We start from the raw sequence: 16,200 nt of genomic DNA, 5'->3' as shown, positions 1-16,200 counted from the left end.
TATCTGTGGCTTGGGGTGCCATTGGGCAGACAGCTTCTCAAGGTGCTTGAAGACATTAGACAAGATGTGAAAGAGGTGTAAAAAGTTGTTAAAAGTAAAAAGAGGTGAAAGGAAGTCGTTAACTGAAGAGAGAGCAGCGCCAGTCTTTTCCATACCGGAAAGCAAATGGGGAAGAGAGGCTGGAAACCTTATCTAGGAAGCGCTGTTGATGTGTGGCATGCCCTCACAGCCAGCAGAGAATTACCTTTGTTCCCATCACCTCAGTACAGATTTTTATTCTAAATTTGATTTCTCGGTAGCTCTGTGAGAGGCATGGAACTATAACAGGGGTAACATGTTTTGTTGCCTCATCATTTAATTTTGGCCTCCGCCTGTCCCTCCTTGTGTTTGCTCACTCTGCCACAAAACCAGCAGCCAGTCACCTGCTGTCCTTTTCAAAGATCGTTCACCTGTTTTGACTTTTTTTTTAACTTTTTAAATTTATTTTTTAAATGTGTATTTATCGAGAGAGAGAGAGAGAGAGAGAGAGAGAGAGAGAGAGAGAGAATCCCAGATAGGCTCTGTGCTTATCAAGAGTCAGCTGCTTAACTGACTGAGCCACCCAAACGCCCCCTTTTTTTTTCTTTTTAAAAAAATAACCCCCAAATAAAAGTTGTGTACCTCTCTTCCCTCTTAAATAACTCCATTTCCCACAGGTAATCACAGATAACTTTTGTATCTATCTTACTAGATATTTCCAGATCTTTTTCTTTTTATTATATACAAACACATGTAATCCATAGCTATCTTTTTATGTATCTGCATACTTATGCATAGAAAAAATTTAGGAGAACTGTTTTTTAATACCAAGTGATATGAGAGTAAATTTAAATTTGCTGGTCTGATTCTCCATCCTGAATATTTTTGTGTGTATTTCTCGCAAACGAGTATATTCTGCTTCACAACCACAACACAACCGTCAAAAATCAGGAGATCGGTACTGACATATCGGTTCATCCTCAGGCTGTGTGGCAGGCAGAATTTCTAAAATGCCTTCCCCCTTCCCAATGCCCTGTCCTAATTTCTGGAGCCCAGCAATGTGATGAGATATCCCTCTCGTGACTGTTATGTTACATGGCTTAACATAGGAGCCTCCTTGAAGGTAGGTTATTCAGGTGGGTCCAGTCTGATCACATGAGCCCCTTTAAAAGCAAGTTTTCTCTTTCTAAGAAGCATAAGGGATCAAAGTGTGGTTGCCATTTTGAAGACTGGTTTGGGGGGCATGAGAAGAAAGGTGTTGGCCCCTGGCTAACAGCCAACAAGGAAATGGATGTCAGGCCTACGGCCACAAAGAGCTGGATTTTGCCAACAACTTGAATGAGCTTGGAAGCAGATTTCTTTCCAAAGTGTCTGGGTGAGAATCCCATCTGTCCAACACCTTGATCTTGGCCTGGTGACACCCTGAGCCTAGAACCCAGCTGAGCCTCAACTCCTGATGCAGAATGGTGCTGACAGTGACTGTTTCAAACCACTGGAATTTGTGGACTGTGTTTCACACAAGAGAGAATGAACACAGGCCAGCTTCGTGGTTTACCAGCCGTTTGAATCGTGTCCTTCATTGTAAAAGTATCCAGCTTAGAATGACATGTTGCATTTGGTTGTCATGTCTCTTTAGTCTCCTGTCTGGAAAAGTTCCTGCTAGTCCTTGACACTTTTGAAGATGACAGGCCAATTATTGCATAGAATTTCCCTCGTTTGGGTTTGTCTGGTGGTGTGATTGGAGTCAGGCGGTGCAGCTGTGGCAGGAACATACGGCAGCAGTGCCGGGTCGCTGCGTCCTCCCAGGTGACACACGGGGTCAGTTTGTCCCAGTGCTGCTAATTTCACATGGGTCACTCGAAGGTGTGTCTGTACCACTTGTCCACCGTAAAGTTACTCATTTTTCTTTGTAATTAATAAGTACTTTATAGGGAGGTCCTTTGAAATTATGTACTTAAACTGTTCCTCATAAAAACCTTTGTTTCATTCATTTATATTATTGTGGCCTCATAATTTTCAGTTTTATTGAATGGCTCAAAATCTATTATCATATTTTGATGCCCAGTTGTCTTATATTTGGCCAATGGATGCCTCTTCAGGTGGCTTGTGTCCTGTATACATGTCTTCATTATTCTTTTAGCATCTTCTTGCTTTCTGGCACAAGCTGTTCCAGGCTTATCAGATAATATCCCTGTCCCAGCCCAGGAACCAGCTATTTCTACAAGAAACCCTGGTTCCTTCTATTGGACAGTGATGTTTAGAAACTAACATCCAAAGCTTCTGCACAGCAAAGGAAACAATCAGCAAAACTAAAAGGCAACCGACAGAATGGGAGAAGATATTTGCAAACGACTTATCAGATAAAGGGTTAGTATCCAAAATCTATCAAGAACTTGTCAAACTCAACAGCCAAAAAACAAATAATCCAGTGAAGAAATGGGCAAAAGACATGAATAGACACTTCTCCAAAGAAAGACATCCAGATGGCTGACAGACACATGAAAAAATGCTCACATTACTCATCATCAGGGAAATACAAATCAAAACCACAATGAGATACCACCTCACACCTGTCAGAATGGCTAACATCAACAACTCAGGCAACCACAGATGTTGGCAAGGATGTAGAGGAAGAAGACCTCTTTTGCCCTATTGGTGGGAATGCAAACTGGTGCAGCCACTCTGGAAAACAGTGTGGAGGTTCCTCAAAAAATTAAAAATAGAACCCTACGACCCAGAAATTGTACTACTGAGCATTTATCCATGGGATACAGGTGTGCTGTTTCGAAGAGACACGTGCACCCCCAGGTTTATAGCAGCACTATCCACGACAGCCAAAGTATGGAAAGAGCCCAAATGTCCATCGATGGATAAATGGATAAAGAAGATGTGGTATATGTATATATATATACAATGGAGTATTACTCAGCAATCAAAAAGAATGGAATCCTGCCATTTGCAACTACATGGATGGAACTGGAGGATATTATGCTAAGTGAAATTAGTCAGAGAAAGACAAAAATCATACGACTTCACTCATATGAGGACTTTAAGAGACAAGACAGATGAACATAAGGGAAGGGAAACAAAAATAATATAAAAACAGGGAGGGGTACAAAACATAAGAGACTCTTAAATATGGAGAACAAACAGAGGGTTATCACAGAGGGTGTGAAAGCGGGGATGGGCTAAATGGGTAAGGGGCACTGAGGCATCTACTCCTGAAATCATTGTTGCACTGTATGCTAACTAACTTGGATGTAAATTAAAAAAATAAAATTACTTTTAAGATTTCTTTTTGGGAGAGGGTAAAAGGGCTAGAAATGCAAACTTTTTTCTTTTCCTGGCAGAAGAGAGTTAGATGTCTTTGGATATATCAAGTGAACTACAGGAAATAATTTAACATTGTATACCTTAGTTGCCCAATTGTTAAAAAGAATATATTGCTCGCTACCAAATGACATTACATAAATAACCTGAAGGTCTGTCCATAAAATATGGGGAGTGCACATTGCCACTGAAGGGTTGCTGCTCCCAAGCTGTTGCAGTGAACAGAGCTAGGGAATGTGTATGTGTGTACACACACACAGACATACACACCTATATTTCTATATCTCCATATGTTGAAAATCATGAGTTCAGACTGATACCTTCAAATCCAGTCCCAAACCAAACATTCATTCTAGTTTCTTCCCTTCCTATATTTGTAACTCCCTTCTCTGACAATGGAAACTCTGGCAACTCCCTTAATATGTATTCTGTTTTCTTATTTGATCCACCTTCTCATATGGAACTTACTTCCAGTTTCTACTCCCTGCAAGTGTGTGGGTGCCTTTTCCCTTGCTCGGGGCCTGACACCCTCACCATCCCCCACTGCATAGGCACCCTCCTGACTTTGTGCAGCTCTGACACCTGCTCCAGGCTGCTCCCTGCAGCAGACATTGTCCTCAGACTACTTAGGCTCGGACCTCTGTGTTGGCCTGTCCCTCCGTGTGGTCACTTTCCTTATTGACTGGGGCTCTGATGCTGCGTTCCAAGGGCCCCGCTCCAGGCGGTGGACACGCTCCTCACTCTGTGTGGGCTTTGGTTCTCTGAGTCACTTGCTCCTCTTTTGCCCATGGCAGGCCCCTCCCTTCTCTGTGCCACCCAATGGCTTTATGACTAACTGCTCAGAAAAGGGAAGGGATGAGGAAGAGCAACCCTTTGGAAGGTTCTCTGTTGGAGACTGACATTCTGTCAGCACAGCTGTAGCACGCTGCTGCTTCTCCCTTGAGGACCAGACTAATTAGTTGGCTTGCGTTCAGGGGCCATGTGGTATAAGGAGTACCCATTCTTCTTAATTCTCAAAACCACGCTCAGAGCCCCGAGAAGCTCACAGTGCTGGGAGACAGACTGACAATGCCCAGGTAGCCCTCCGGGGCTCAGGATCATCGAGGGGAATGACACACAGAGTTGCTAATACCATTTACACTGTTCACACTTACATTTTGTGTTCTGTGCATAAAAAAATAATTAGCATGGTCATTTCACATTAGTTAAATATAGGCAGTTAAGTTAAATCTTATTCTGGAATTTGCTTTTTTCCACATATCATCATGGAATTTTTCAATGTTCTTCCCTTAGATATATGTGTTTTCTAATAGAACTGTGGTTTTCCACAGCACAAACATACCAACATTCACTTGTGGCTGCGTGTGTAGGCTGACTTCACTGTTCCACGTCACAGGCAGTGCTGGAGGGCGTCTCTCGGTTCATGTGTCTTTGTACTTTTCTAGTAGAATTCCTGTAAAATAGACTCCCAGAAGTGCTATCGCTGGGCAAAGGTTATATACACTTAGATTGTTAGCAGTTACTGCCAAAATGCTATTACAGAGAAATATGCCAATTTATACTTTCTCTCCAACTTTGTGAGAGAGGGTACCCTTTCCTCTTAGGTCCCACACTGGAATTTCCAAGTATGGGTCTGGGATAAGCTGTTCTTTCTTCTCTACTTTCTCCCTGGGAGTAGTTTACATTATTTCTCTGCCTTGTGGAAAAAGCAAAAAGGAACTGTGGGTTTAGCAAGCCACTTTGGGCCTCAGCCAGAGTGATTGCCACATCCATTTCTGTGTGTATGTGTGTGTGTGTGTGTGTGTGTGTGTGAGAGAGAGAGAGAGAGAGAGAGAGAGAGAGAGAGAGAGAGAGAGGCTTCCACTAAGTTCCACTAAGACCCCAGGGAAGGAAACCAGAAGGGGACTCGTTTTCCCTAGCTTCTCCCATTCTTATTGTTCAGGTCACCCTCCTGACAGTGGGGCCGACAAGTAGGCACATCTCTGTATCAGAAGGAGCTGAGGTTCTTTCTGGCAGCAGTTTCTTTCAAAGGGGTAGATACATCAAGTCACATATATCCGGTGTTTTGAAAAAAAATCCATTTCTCTGCTGACCTTCTGATAGGCTGCCTTGGCTCAGGTTCTGTAGTCGATACTTTCTGTCCAGTTTTCTATGAGGATGGGAGCAGGAGAACATCCCATCAGAATGCTGTTCTCAATGTCAAGCAGAAGACTGAGACACAGAGTTGAGATGATTTCTCACTTCATCTCAGGGCCAAGGCTGTGACTGGGATAGCTCAGGAGGTTATTGGTGACATTCAAACAGTGCCTCTCGACAGGAACATTGAGTGTGCAGGACACCGGGGGCCCATCATGTCTGCTGTCAGTGGTGCATGGGAGGGCGTGGGCCCCATCTTGAAAGAGACTGTACTCCTCTGCTCCAGGGGCTTGCCACCCAGGAGGGCCAGCCAGCATCTCATTGGATCAGAGAATGCAGAAATCTGCATGTTTTATATAGCGGCTCCTGTATTTAAAATCTGAGCTGATGTTGTACCAGTCCATTAAAACTGATCTGTGGACCAGATGTGAATCAAGGTCTCCAACTGAGGTGTCTGGCTCATTCCATCCTGTGGCAGCAATTAGAAACTCTCATGACCCAGAAGCACCAGCAAGGGGAAGGTTGCAGGAGGAGGAATAATACCAGGAGAATGACCACCCCAGCCAGGGTGGGGGCCATGAGGGCACCAGGGGGTGCTGTTCACTCCAGGACTCACTGCGGCTGGGGGGAAGAGGGCAGGCAGATGTTGGAGTTCGACCTTGGGAGATCCACTAATCCTGCTGATGCCCCATTTTTTTCACCAGGAAAAATAATGGTATGGAGGATTAAATGATATCCTAATAGTATAACTTTTACAAAGGTGTGTTCTATGTGTCAGGCACATTAGGTACTTTTTAGCGGTGCGCAGTAATGTTAATTTTGTGTGCCTCAGTTTCCCAAGTGCAAGAGGAAGAGAAGGACATTACCTATCTCAAAGGGTTGTACAAGGATTAAATATAAAGAGCAGTAGTGCTACCTGACTAAAAACATTATTTTTGATATTTCTAATCACCATAAAATTCTGGCAAATTGGCATTATTATGCCCGTATTTACAAATAAACCTAGGGTTTGAGAGATTAAATAACTTCCCCAAACCAAGCAGCCAGAACCAGTAGAATTAGGCCCCAGGGCCGAAGTATCTCCTGATGCACGTAAAGGACCTCACAGGACCTCTGAAAAGTATTACTTGTTCTTTTTCACTCTTGCTTTCCCCCTCAAAGTTCATCTTCTTTTAACAGATAGACTTCCTACTGTGGACCATTAATTTTTTAAAAAGCCTTCAGAGATACTTGTCCTGGGCACAGGATTGGTCTGAAATAAGGTGGTAGAATGGGGAATGGTGATCAAAGCTCGGAGCCTGGGAGGGGTGGGGAACCTTCTGTAGAAACCTCAGCGCTAGCCGGGGCTGGGCCTGAGTGACACTGTGAGTGACACTCACAGAGTGTCTCAGGAGCAGCTTAGGAGGGTGGTTCTGGCTCACGGTCTCTCATGACATTGTAACCAAGACATTGGCTGGGGCTGCAGTCAGCTGACCCTTCACTGGGGCTGGAACCACTTCCAGATGGTTCACTCATGTGGCTTGTGAGGAACTGCTGGCTGTTGGCAGGATATGCTGGCAGTCTCTCCATAGGACTGCCCGAGTATCCTCAAATCATGGCATCTGGTTTCTCCTAGAGAGAGGGATGTAAGAGGGAGCAAGGTAGAAGCTACAATGCCTTTGATGACCTTGTCTTGGAGTCCTATACCGTTACTTATGCCACTTCATTGTATTCATTAGAATAGGGCTGCCAGTATTAGCAAAACTGACAAACAAAAGCAACTGGTACAACCCAGTTTAATTTGAATTCCAGATAAACAATGAAGAAACTTTTAGTATAAGTATTCCCATGAAATATTTGGGACATACTTACACTAAAAATTTGTTTATCTGAAATTCAAATTTAATTTGGTATCATGTATTTTATCTGGCGACCCTATGTTAGAAGCAAATCATTTGGTCCAGCCTACACGCAAGGGGAGGGGAATTTGTTTCCATTTTTGGAGGGAGGAATGCCAAAGAATTTGTGGAGATATTTCCAAACCACTACAAGCAGCATTTTGAAAACTTGCATTTGCCCCTGGTATCTGTGGTGACCTGCATGGGAGCCTAAGGGGATGAAGCAGTTCTGGATAAGAAAGTTCACTTTCCTAATAATCTTGTACGTTTGTAAGTTTACAGAAAATTGTGCACAATCTTTTCTTTGCCTCTCAGGTAGCCCTGTGAAGTAGATGAAACAGTGATCATGATCCTCACTTTACAGGTGAGGAAGCTAAAATGCCTCCTCCAAGATGTTATGAGCAGAAATGGTGGAGGGAGGACAGATTTTTTTAGTATGAAGCCTAGCATTTGTTCTACTCTACCCAGTAATGTCCTGATACGCTACTCATGCCTTCACAATAGAAGGTGCCTACATGTAGCAGACTCATGTTCTCCCTTCTGCCATGTTTTTATCTCAAATGGGTAATGGCATTTGTGGATCCTCACTGCCGTGCTGTATCCTGGGTAATGGGGGAGGACCCTGGGAGAAGCTGAGGGCCCAGATGCAGTCCTCTCTCAACACCCACAAGTTCTGGGATCCACCAGAACTGGCTGGACCGCTGGCTGAACCACTGGCTGACTGTGGGAATCCAACCCACTATAGACCCTCTGAACTGCGTGACTCAAGAGTGACCATGGGAACATCATTCCCTTTCTCCAGGAGGCAGCCAACCTCACATGAAAGACTGTGGGATAGCCAGACCAGATGGAGAATTACTCTAGCCTAATTTTTATTATAAGAAATTTAGACATATAGAAAAGTTGAAAGAATAGTATAATAAATATCCATACCCCTCCACTTAGGCTCAGTAATTCTTACTATCTTTTCCATGTTTTCTCTATTGACATTCTTACCTATTGCTATATTGTATTTTGAGGCATCATTTTTTTTCAATATATGAAATTTATTATCAAATGGGTGTCCATACAACACCAAGTGCTCATCCCAAAAGATGTCCTCTTCAATACCCATCAACCACCCTCCCCTCCCTCCCACCCCCCATCAACCCTCAGTTTGTTCTCAGTTTTTAAGAGTCTCTTATGCTTTGGCTCTCTCCCACTCTAACTTTTTTTTTTTTCCTTCCTCTCCCCCATGGGTTTCTGTTAAGTTTCTCAGGATCCACATAAGAGTGAAAACATATGGTATCTGTCTTTCTCTGTATGGCTTATTTCACTTAGCATCACACTCTTCCAGTTCTGTGCACGTTTCTACAAAGGGCCATATTTCATTCTTTCTCGTTGCCACGTAATACTCCATAGTGTATATAAACCACAATTTCTTTATCCATTCATCAGTTGATGGACATTTAGGCTCTTTCCATAATTTGGCTATTGTTGAGAGTGCTGCTATAAACATTGGTATACAAGTGCCCCTATGCATCAGTACTCCTGTATCCCTTGGGTAAATTCCTAGCAGTGCTGGGTCATAGGGTAGGTCTATTTTTAATTTTTTGAGGAACCTCCACACTGTTTTCCAGAGCAGCTGCACCAGTTTGCATTTCCACCAACAGTGCAAGAGGGTTCCCTTTTCTCCACATCCTCTCCAGCATCTATAGTCTCCTGATTTGTTCATTTTGGCCACTCTGACTGGCGTGAGGTGATATCTGAGTGTGGTTTTGATTTGTATTTCCCTGATGAGGAGCGACGTTGAGCATCTTTTCATGTGCCTGTTGGCCATCCGGATGTCTTCTTTAGAGAAGTGTCTATTCATGTTTTCTGCCCATTTCTTCACTGGATTATTTGTTTTTCAGGTGTGCAGTTTGGTGAGCTCTTCATAGATTTTGGATACTAGCCCTTTGTCTGATATGTCATTTGCAAATATCTTTTCCCATTCCGTTGGATGAGACACCATTTTGAAGGAAGTGGTAGATGTCAGGACATTTCATTCCTAAGTACTGCATAGCCTGAATCTTCTCAAAATAAGGACATACTCCTGTGAAGCCATAATTCTAAGATCACACCTAAGGAAATTAGCCATGATTCTCAAATATCCTCTGACATTCAGTCCATATTCCAGTTTTCCTTATGACCTTCAAAATATCTTCCATAGTCAATCAAGGCTCACTTAAGTGTCTCTTAGTCTTTTAAAATCTAGAACAGTCACCTCAGAAGAGATCAGGTTAGTTGTCTTGCAAACAGTTCTATATTCTACATTTATTCCCAAAATAAAGGTTATATTGCCTTTAGCCTTTGAGCTCCATTTCATTGGGGTGTGAATATATGATCAAATCCTACTGAAAGAGATAAAAGTGAAAGTATTGTGTGCAACTTCTGAGAAGTCTTCTACTGCGCGGAACATGGATATGACGGCTGGAGCTCTGGCAGCCACCTTCCACATGAGAATCAGAGTCACCCCAGAGGAAAAAACTGGAAAGGGGTTGTAGAACTTCCAACATCAGCTCTGTCTGCTTATTCCCCACCTCTTTTGAGAAAATAAAAACTTGTGTGCTTAAGTCCCTGTTAATTGGGGTTTTCTTTCATATATATCCAAATTTAGTCCCCACTAATAAGCCAGATTACAGCCTACTGTAATCTTGTATTTGCCTGAAAGATATGTCATCTGCTTTCTACTTGGCTAAAACACATTTCAGGATTTCTTTTTCCTTCAGGCGTAGATCTCTGGTACCAGTGCACTGTGAGAATGTGGTCAAACTATTATGTCACCTAACCTCTAGTGTTGAATGAATCTTGGCAGCCAGGAAAATTTTCTGTGAGAACTTTGTGGTTATAAATGTGAGAAATGAAGTTAGTATGGCTTGTCATGTGTAAGAGAACACCAGGGGACTGTGTGTGCAGAGTGAGAATGACCTGGCATTGGCACAAGGCAAGTTTGTGAAATACAAACCTGAGCAGCAACACAGGGGCAAGGCTGCAAAGGGCAGGGCCTTTAGGAGAGAAAAAGCACTGGGTGTTGTATGTAAGTGATGAATCACAGGAATCTACCTCCAAAACCAAGAGCACACTGTATACACCGTATGCTAGCTAACTTGACAATAAATTATATATATGAAACAAAAAACAAAAAACAAAAGCAGATAATGACAGAGAGAAAATAAAAGAATAAATAATGGCACAAAAGAGTAAATGTGTACAGGACCAAGGAGTATAAGAAAGAAAAAAAAATGGCTATTTCTGGGGCATAATGTATAGTATCTCAATCCTACAATAAAATATACGTATTTAACACAATTAAAAAATGAAACAAAAAACCCCAAAACATGCAAACTCTGCATTCTTGCCACAGCCAAGGAGAGGTTTTCTGGGTGTTGAGAACTCCATTTGGGAAGTGTCCCACAGGAAACAAAAGGAGTTACAGCATGTGAAGGCAATCTGGTTGCACCACTTTATCCCCATGGACCACTAGAGTTGACTTAATGGGTCCAGGAACAAAGCTATGCCTGGAGGGTCAGAATAATTCCTGGGTCAGCTACACCTCCCAGCCCCAAGCCTGTGGAAGACATGTAACCTTGATGCTGTCATTTCAGTCCTTGGTTATTTGAGAAGCTGGCCAGCCTTTTGAGCTTCAACTACTCTCTTGGATGTTGAATTTATAGTCCTATAATGAATTCAGTGACATCTTCCTACCTCAAAAGGGTGAAAAGTATGGATCCCAAGTCTGGGAATCTGAAAGAAATCATTCTGGTTAGGGCAGGATTTCAAATATATTTGAGACTCTGGTACAACCACTGAAACACACACACATGTGTATATATGTGTTTATGTGTATATGTGTGCATGTGTGTTTGCATGTGAGAGAGAGACACGGAGAGAGAGAATAAGGCTGACCTATAGATTCATTTATTCTTTCACTCATTCATTCTTGCAAAACCATTTACTGAGATTCTGCTTCCTGCCAGTGGCTGTGCTGCATATTGGGGATGAAGATAATGGAATTTTCTACCATTTCTTATGTCTCGGAAGAGACAAATACAAACATAACTGACCAGAATCCAGTGGGGCACACTCTACAACAGTGGGAGGCGCCCAGTGCTTCCCTAGCAGGGAGGGACTCCTCTGGGGGCATGGCCTCACACAGCTGCAGTGATTTCTCTGTGTGGCTAGGACTAATTTCATACTATTTCCTGGGGTCATCATTATGCAAATCCCTAATTTCTTGGAGCTTGAAGTAGAATTTTAACACCATTCCTTCTAGAAAGATCTGTCATGGGACCAGAATGGATGGCTCAACTCTTCCCGGAACCTGGTTGGCACTCAGAACACTGTTCCCAAATGCTTTGCCAGACAGTTTCCTTGATTTATTTCCTAATGCTTTTGCAGTCATGGCCCATGTGGTCTTTGCCTGCTTCCTGGCTGTGATGCTCCCAGGGCCCCAAGTGAGGGCAGGGTATGAGTGAGGGCGTGTGGGAAAACTGGGACTGGGGATTGGCTCATCTCAAAAGTAGCCTCCAGTTTGCAGCATCAAGCTTCTCCTGCCCTGAGCAACAGTACTTTTGGGTCTTCCCTGAAAAACAGATGTGGAGCCTGAGAAACCCCTTTTGAGTTCAATCTCTTTCTCACTGTTTCCAAGGGCCATGAGTTCCTCTCCATTTGAGCTCCATTCTCTTTTCCTCAAGCTTGGCATCTAAGTGGCTTTCTAAGATGGGGTCAGTCTAGAATCACTGGAGGCTCAAACCAAGTGCCAGTCCTTAGCTCTTGGTTCAGTGTTCAATTCTATACTGAAATCCTGTCCCCAGTTCTAGTCCCCAGTCCCCATTTACTGGGGTTTGCTGGTGTAGTCCTTTCCCCAGTTCCAGTCTGCTATTTCCACTAATGGAGTTTGCTGATTTAGTCCACACTGGGAACTGCTGGAAATGCACACAAGGGGATTATTATGATCATAATAATGTTAAAAAAAGAAACAAGCCCAAAATGGAGTCATTTCCACCCCCCTTCTTCCCTACAACAACAAACTAAGACTTAATTACAGTTTCAACCCATTCCAGGAATGTGACTTTTTATCAATCAATGTGAAATTTCCTGATCAGCAATGGTGAGGTCATCTGTATGATGAAAACCTTGCCTGTTCCGTGTATCCAAAGAAGAAGATGTCCTGGCCAGAAACAATCAAATCCACCCTCCCTCACTTCATTTGTGTTTCTTTCTTTTTTGCTAATAACTTCTTTGCCCACCCTTCTTGCTATAAAAACCTTCCATTTTGTAAAACTCCCCACAGCATGCTCTCTACTTGTGAGATGGGATGCTGCCTAATTCATGAATCACCTAATAAAGCTAATTCAACCCTCAAATTTACCTGGTTGAATTTTGTTCTCTAACAATATCTTCATAACTTTGACCTCTGACCAATTTTAAACTGGCAAATTATATTTGAAGTTTTGGCAGACTCTGTGGGTTGACCAGGTCTGGTTGGCTGTCTTACTGCTAGAAGCTGCTTTGAGAATAATATTTGATTTAAAAGCTTGGAACCTAGAAAGAAGTTCCTCATTTATAAAGTGTCAGGGTCGATGCTTCTTCTTCTTCTTCTTCTTCTTCTTCTTCTTTCTTTCTTTTTTTTTTTTTTTTTAGGGTTGAGCTACTTTTGGGAGACTTTTTTAAAAGCTTGAAAAATCAGCATGTATGTCTCCAGTGACCCAGTTTTCAAGAAGAGAATTGGCAGAACTAAGGGAGTACAGCTGGGAACCAATGTCCATGTTCCTGGCACAGCAGGATCACGCAGTCCCTGCCCCCTGGTGACAGAGGGAAAGTGAGATAACCTAAAAAGAGGCAGAAGAGTGTGAGCATCTATGTTTAATTTTCTTATTGAGCCAAACTGAAATTTTGAACAGCATGTGCTGTTCTGGATTCAACACTCAATTATTCATTCTGTTCTAAGGTCATGTACACTCCTGGGAAAATTCAGCAGTTCTCATTCCATGGCTGCTCGTGCACTTGTGTCCACAGTATTCCACCACTTCTGAAATGCTTATTATTTTTCCATTTTTGGCATCGCTGAAATTGAGATGCATCTTAAATTGATGGCATCTTAAGCATTTTATCAGAATTTAATTGGCAGAGTTTTCTCTTTCTTATAATTCATAGCATATCAAATTTGATGAAATATGCCAATGGTTCCTGATGCAGAGCCATCAAGGGCAATGGTAAAAAATTCTTGGGATGTTTTATGGTGTAAAAAGCTGATTTTATTATAGTATGGGGATAGGAACTGTGGCCAGAAAGAGCTGCACTTGTGTTTGTGAGGAGTGACTGATTGTATATTTTTAAGTTTGTGGAGGGAGGGTGGATACAGATAACTTTAAGTTTCCAAAGAATATCTGTATGGTGAAAGTAAGGTCTCCAGGACTTTGGAGGTCTCACTATTGTCAAGATAAGGTTGCTTTTAGCCTCCAATGAAACATCAATATGAAGGCAACCATGAGTTCCTTGAGCAATGTCACACTCTGCATGTGTCAGGTATTTATCAGTGGGCTGCAAGTTGTAAGGAGATTTAATTTTAGCTACCTTTCTCTTGTCTTTGTTCTCCTCATTAGTTTCCCCACTTTGGCTATCTTAAAAAAATATCAATGGCCAGTGCACCCTTGCATGCATTTTTATGTAAGAGGGATGTAGTATGATCTGGGCATCAGGATTTTTAGAAGCTCCCAAGAGATTTTAAAGTACAGCAAAGTTTGAGAACTATTAAAATAAGGTATTTATGCCTTATTCAAGCTTTTTTCCAACTCCTAAGCTTCATGACCAGCATCCTTACAGATTCTATTTATTATATATGGTACACTCCTCTGTATCAATTAATCATGTCCTTCCAACTCCATCCACTGATCATCCTTTATTTTCTCATTAGAATGTCAGCTCCAGGAGGGCAGGAATTTCATCTGATTTGTTCTCAGTTATATCCTAAGCACCTAGAACACCTAGACATATTGTAGACACTTGATAAAGATTTGATGAATGAATGGATATTTCTTCTTTTAAATTCAGTACCCTGATACACTCATTTCTCCCACAATTTCCAGTAAAAGTGGTATTATGTTTAGATGATTTCCAAATCTGGTCCTGTTTCCAGTGGTCATCTTTCAAGCCTGAATTTCAGATTAAAATTCATTTAAAAACTTGAGCTCACCGTTTTCTATTCCCAACCCAACCCTAACACCATCCCAGCCTGCCATACGTATCTACAGAATCAGTTTCCTCCCTGAGTCTCAAGCTTAATACCTTGAGTTATTTTCAAGTCTTGTCTTCCCCATATTTAGTTACTCACTAAGTTCTGCAATTTGCTTTTCTGAAAATTCTCTTGAATTTGTTCCTTCCTTTAAGTTGCCACAACACTGAATTTGTCTTCTTGGCTTCTGTTTATTCACATTTAAAATGACTTCACATCCACCTGCTAGCAATTGTTTTTTTTCAATGCTTATGAAGGTTAAATGTATGACAAAAATAGCACAAAGGATGGGAGAATGTAAAGAGAATTACATTGTTGTAAAGTTCTTGGATTATTTGGGAAGTGATAAAGACAATAACTTAAAGTAGATTGTAATAAGTCAAGGATGCATATCTTGAAATCTCTGAGATAACCACTAGAAAAATAATAGAAGAATATGTAACAAAATAATGAGAAAACATTTTAAAAATTGAGTAATACAAAAAAGGCAGGAAAAAATAAAAAGAAAATGTATGATTAAATATAAAACAAAGAGCACAATGGTAGGCTTGAAACCAGCTCCATTAGGAATTACATTAAATGTAAATAAACTAAACATTCCAGTTATAAAAGGCAAAGATTGTCAGAGTTGATGAAAAAAATCAGTATGGAGAGAAACATTGCTAAGACTAATGTCAAGGAGCTTGCTATGTTTTCTTCTAGGAGTTTGATCGTTACAAGTCTTACACATCTAAGTGTTTAATCCATTTTGAGTTAATTGGTGTATATGGTATAAGAAAGTGGTTCAGTTATTCTTTTGCATGTAGCTGTCTAGTTTTCCCAACACCATTTATTGAACAGACTGTCTTTTCACCATTGTATATTCTTGCCTCCTTTGTTGTAAATTATCTGACCATATATGCATGGGTTTATTTCTGGGCTCTCTAATCCATTCCATTGATCTATGTGTCTGTTTTTATGCCAATACTACACTGTTTTGATAACTATAGCTTTGTAGTATAGTTTGAAATCAGGGCCCATGATACTTCTGGCTTTGTGCTTCTTAAGATCATTTTATCTATTCAGGGTGTTTTGTGTTTCCATACAAATTTTAGAAGTATTTGTTCTAGCTCTGTGGAAAATGCCACTGGAATTTTGATAGGGATTGCACTGACTCTGTAGATCACTCTGGGCATTATGGACATTTTAACAATATTAATTCTTCCAATCTATGAGTATGGAGTATCTTTCCATTTATTTGTGTCTTCTTCAATTCTTTCATCAATGTCTTTTTAAAAATTTTTTAAATTTTTATTAAAATTTTTTTTTACATTTATTTGTTTTTGAGAGACAGAGAGAGACAGAGCACAAGTGGGGGAGGGGCAGAGAGAGGAGACAGATTCAGAAGCAGAATCCAGGCTCTTAGCTGTCAGCACAGAGCCCGACACGGGGCTGGAACTCACAAACCATGAGATCATGACTTGAGCCAAAGTTGGACACAACTGACTGAGCCACCCAGGCACCCCAATGTCTTTTTTTTTAATCTTTCTTCTTTCTCTCTTTCTTTCTTTCTTTCTTTCTTTCTTTCTTTCTTTCTTTCTTTCT

General features: G+C 41.5%; 1 protein-coding gene across 1 annotated transcript in view; it reads right to left on the bottom strand.

Annotated features, from left to right (window-relative positions):
* Positions 1-4,553: 4,553 nt before the first annotated feature.
* TXNL4B (thioredoxin like 4B) overlaps positions 4,554-16,200 on the bottom strand; it is a 41,810-nt gene continuing 30,163 nt past the window's right edge. Inside the window, exon 4 of the mRNA XM_040442987.1 lies at positions 4,554-4,831. Within this exon, the coding sequence (XP_040298921.1) occupies positions 4,726-4,831 (106 nt within the window). The 3' untranslated portion in view covers positions 4,554-4,725. The remainder of the gene's footprint in view (positions 4,832-16,200) is intronic.

The sequence above is a fragment of the Herpailurus yagouaroundi genome, unplaced genomic scaffold (genome assembly GCF_014898765.1).
Source record: "Herpailurus yagouaroundi ecotype Mexico unplaced genomic scaffold, PumYag 190, whole genome shotgun sequence".
Classification (NCBI taxonomy): Eukaryota; Metazoa; Chordata; class Mammalia; order Carnivora; family Felidae; genus Herpailurus; species Herpailurus yagouaroundi.
Note: the sequence above shows the minus strand (reverse complement) of the source record. Positions and strands in the feature narration are given on the sequence as shown.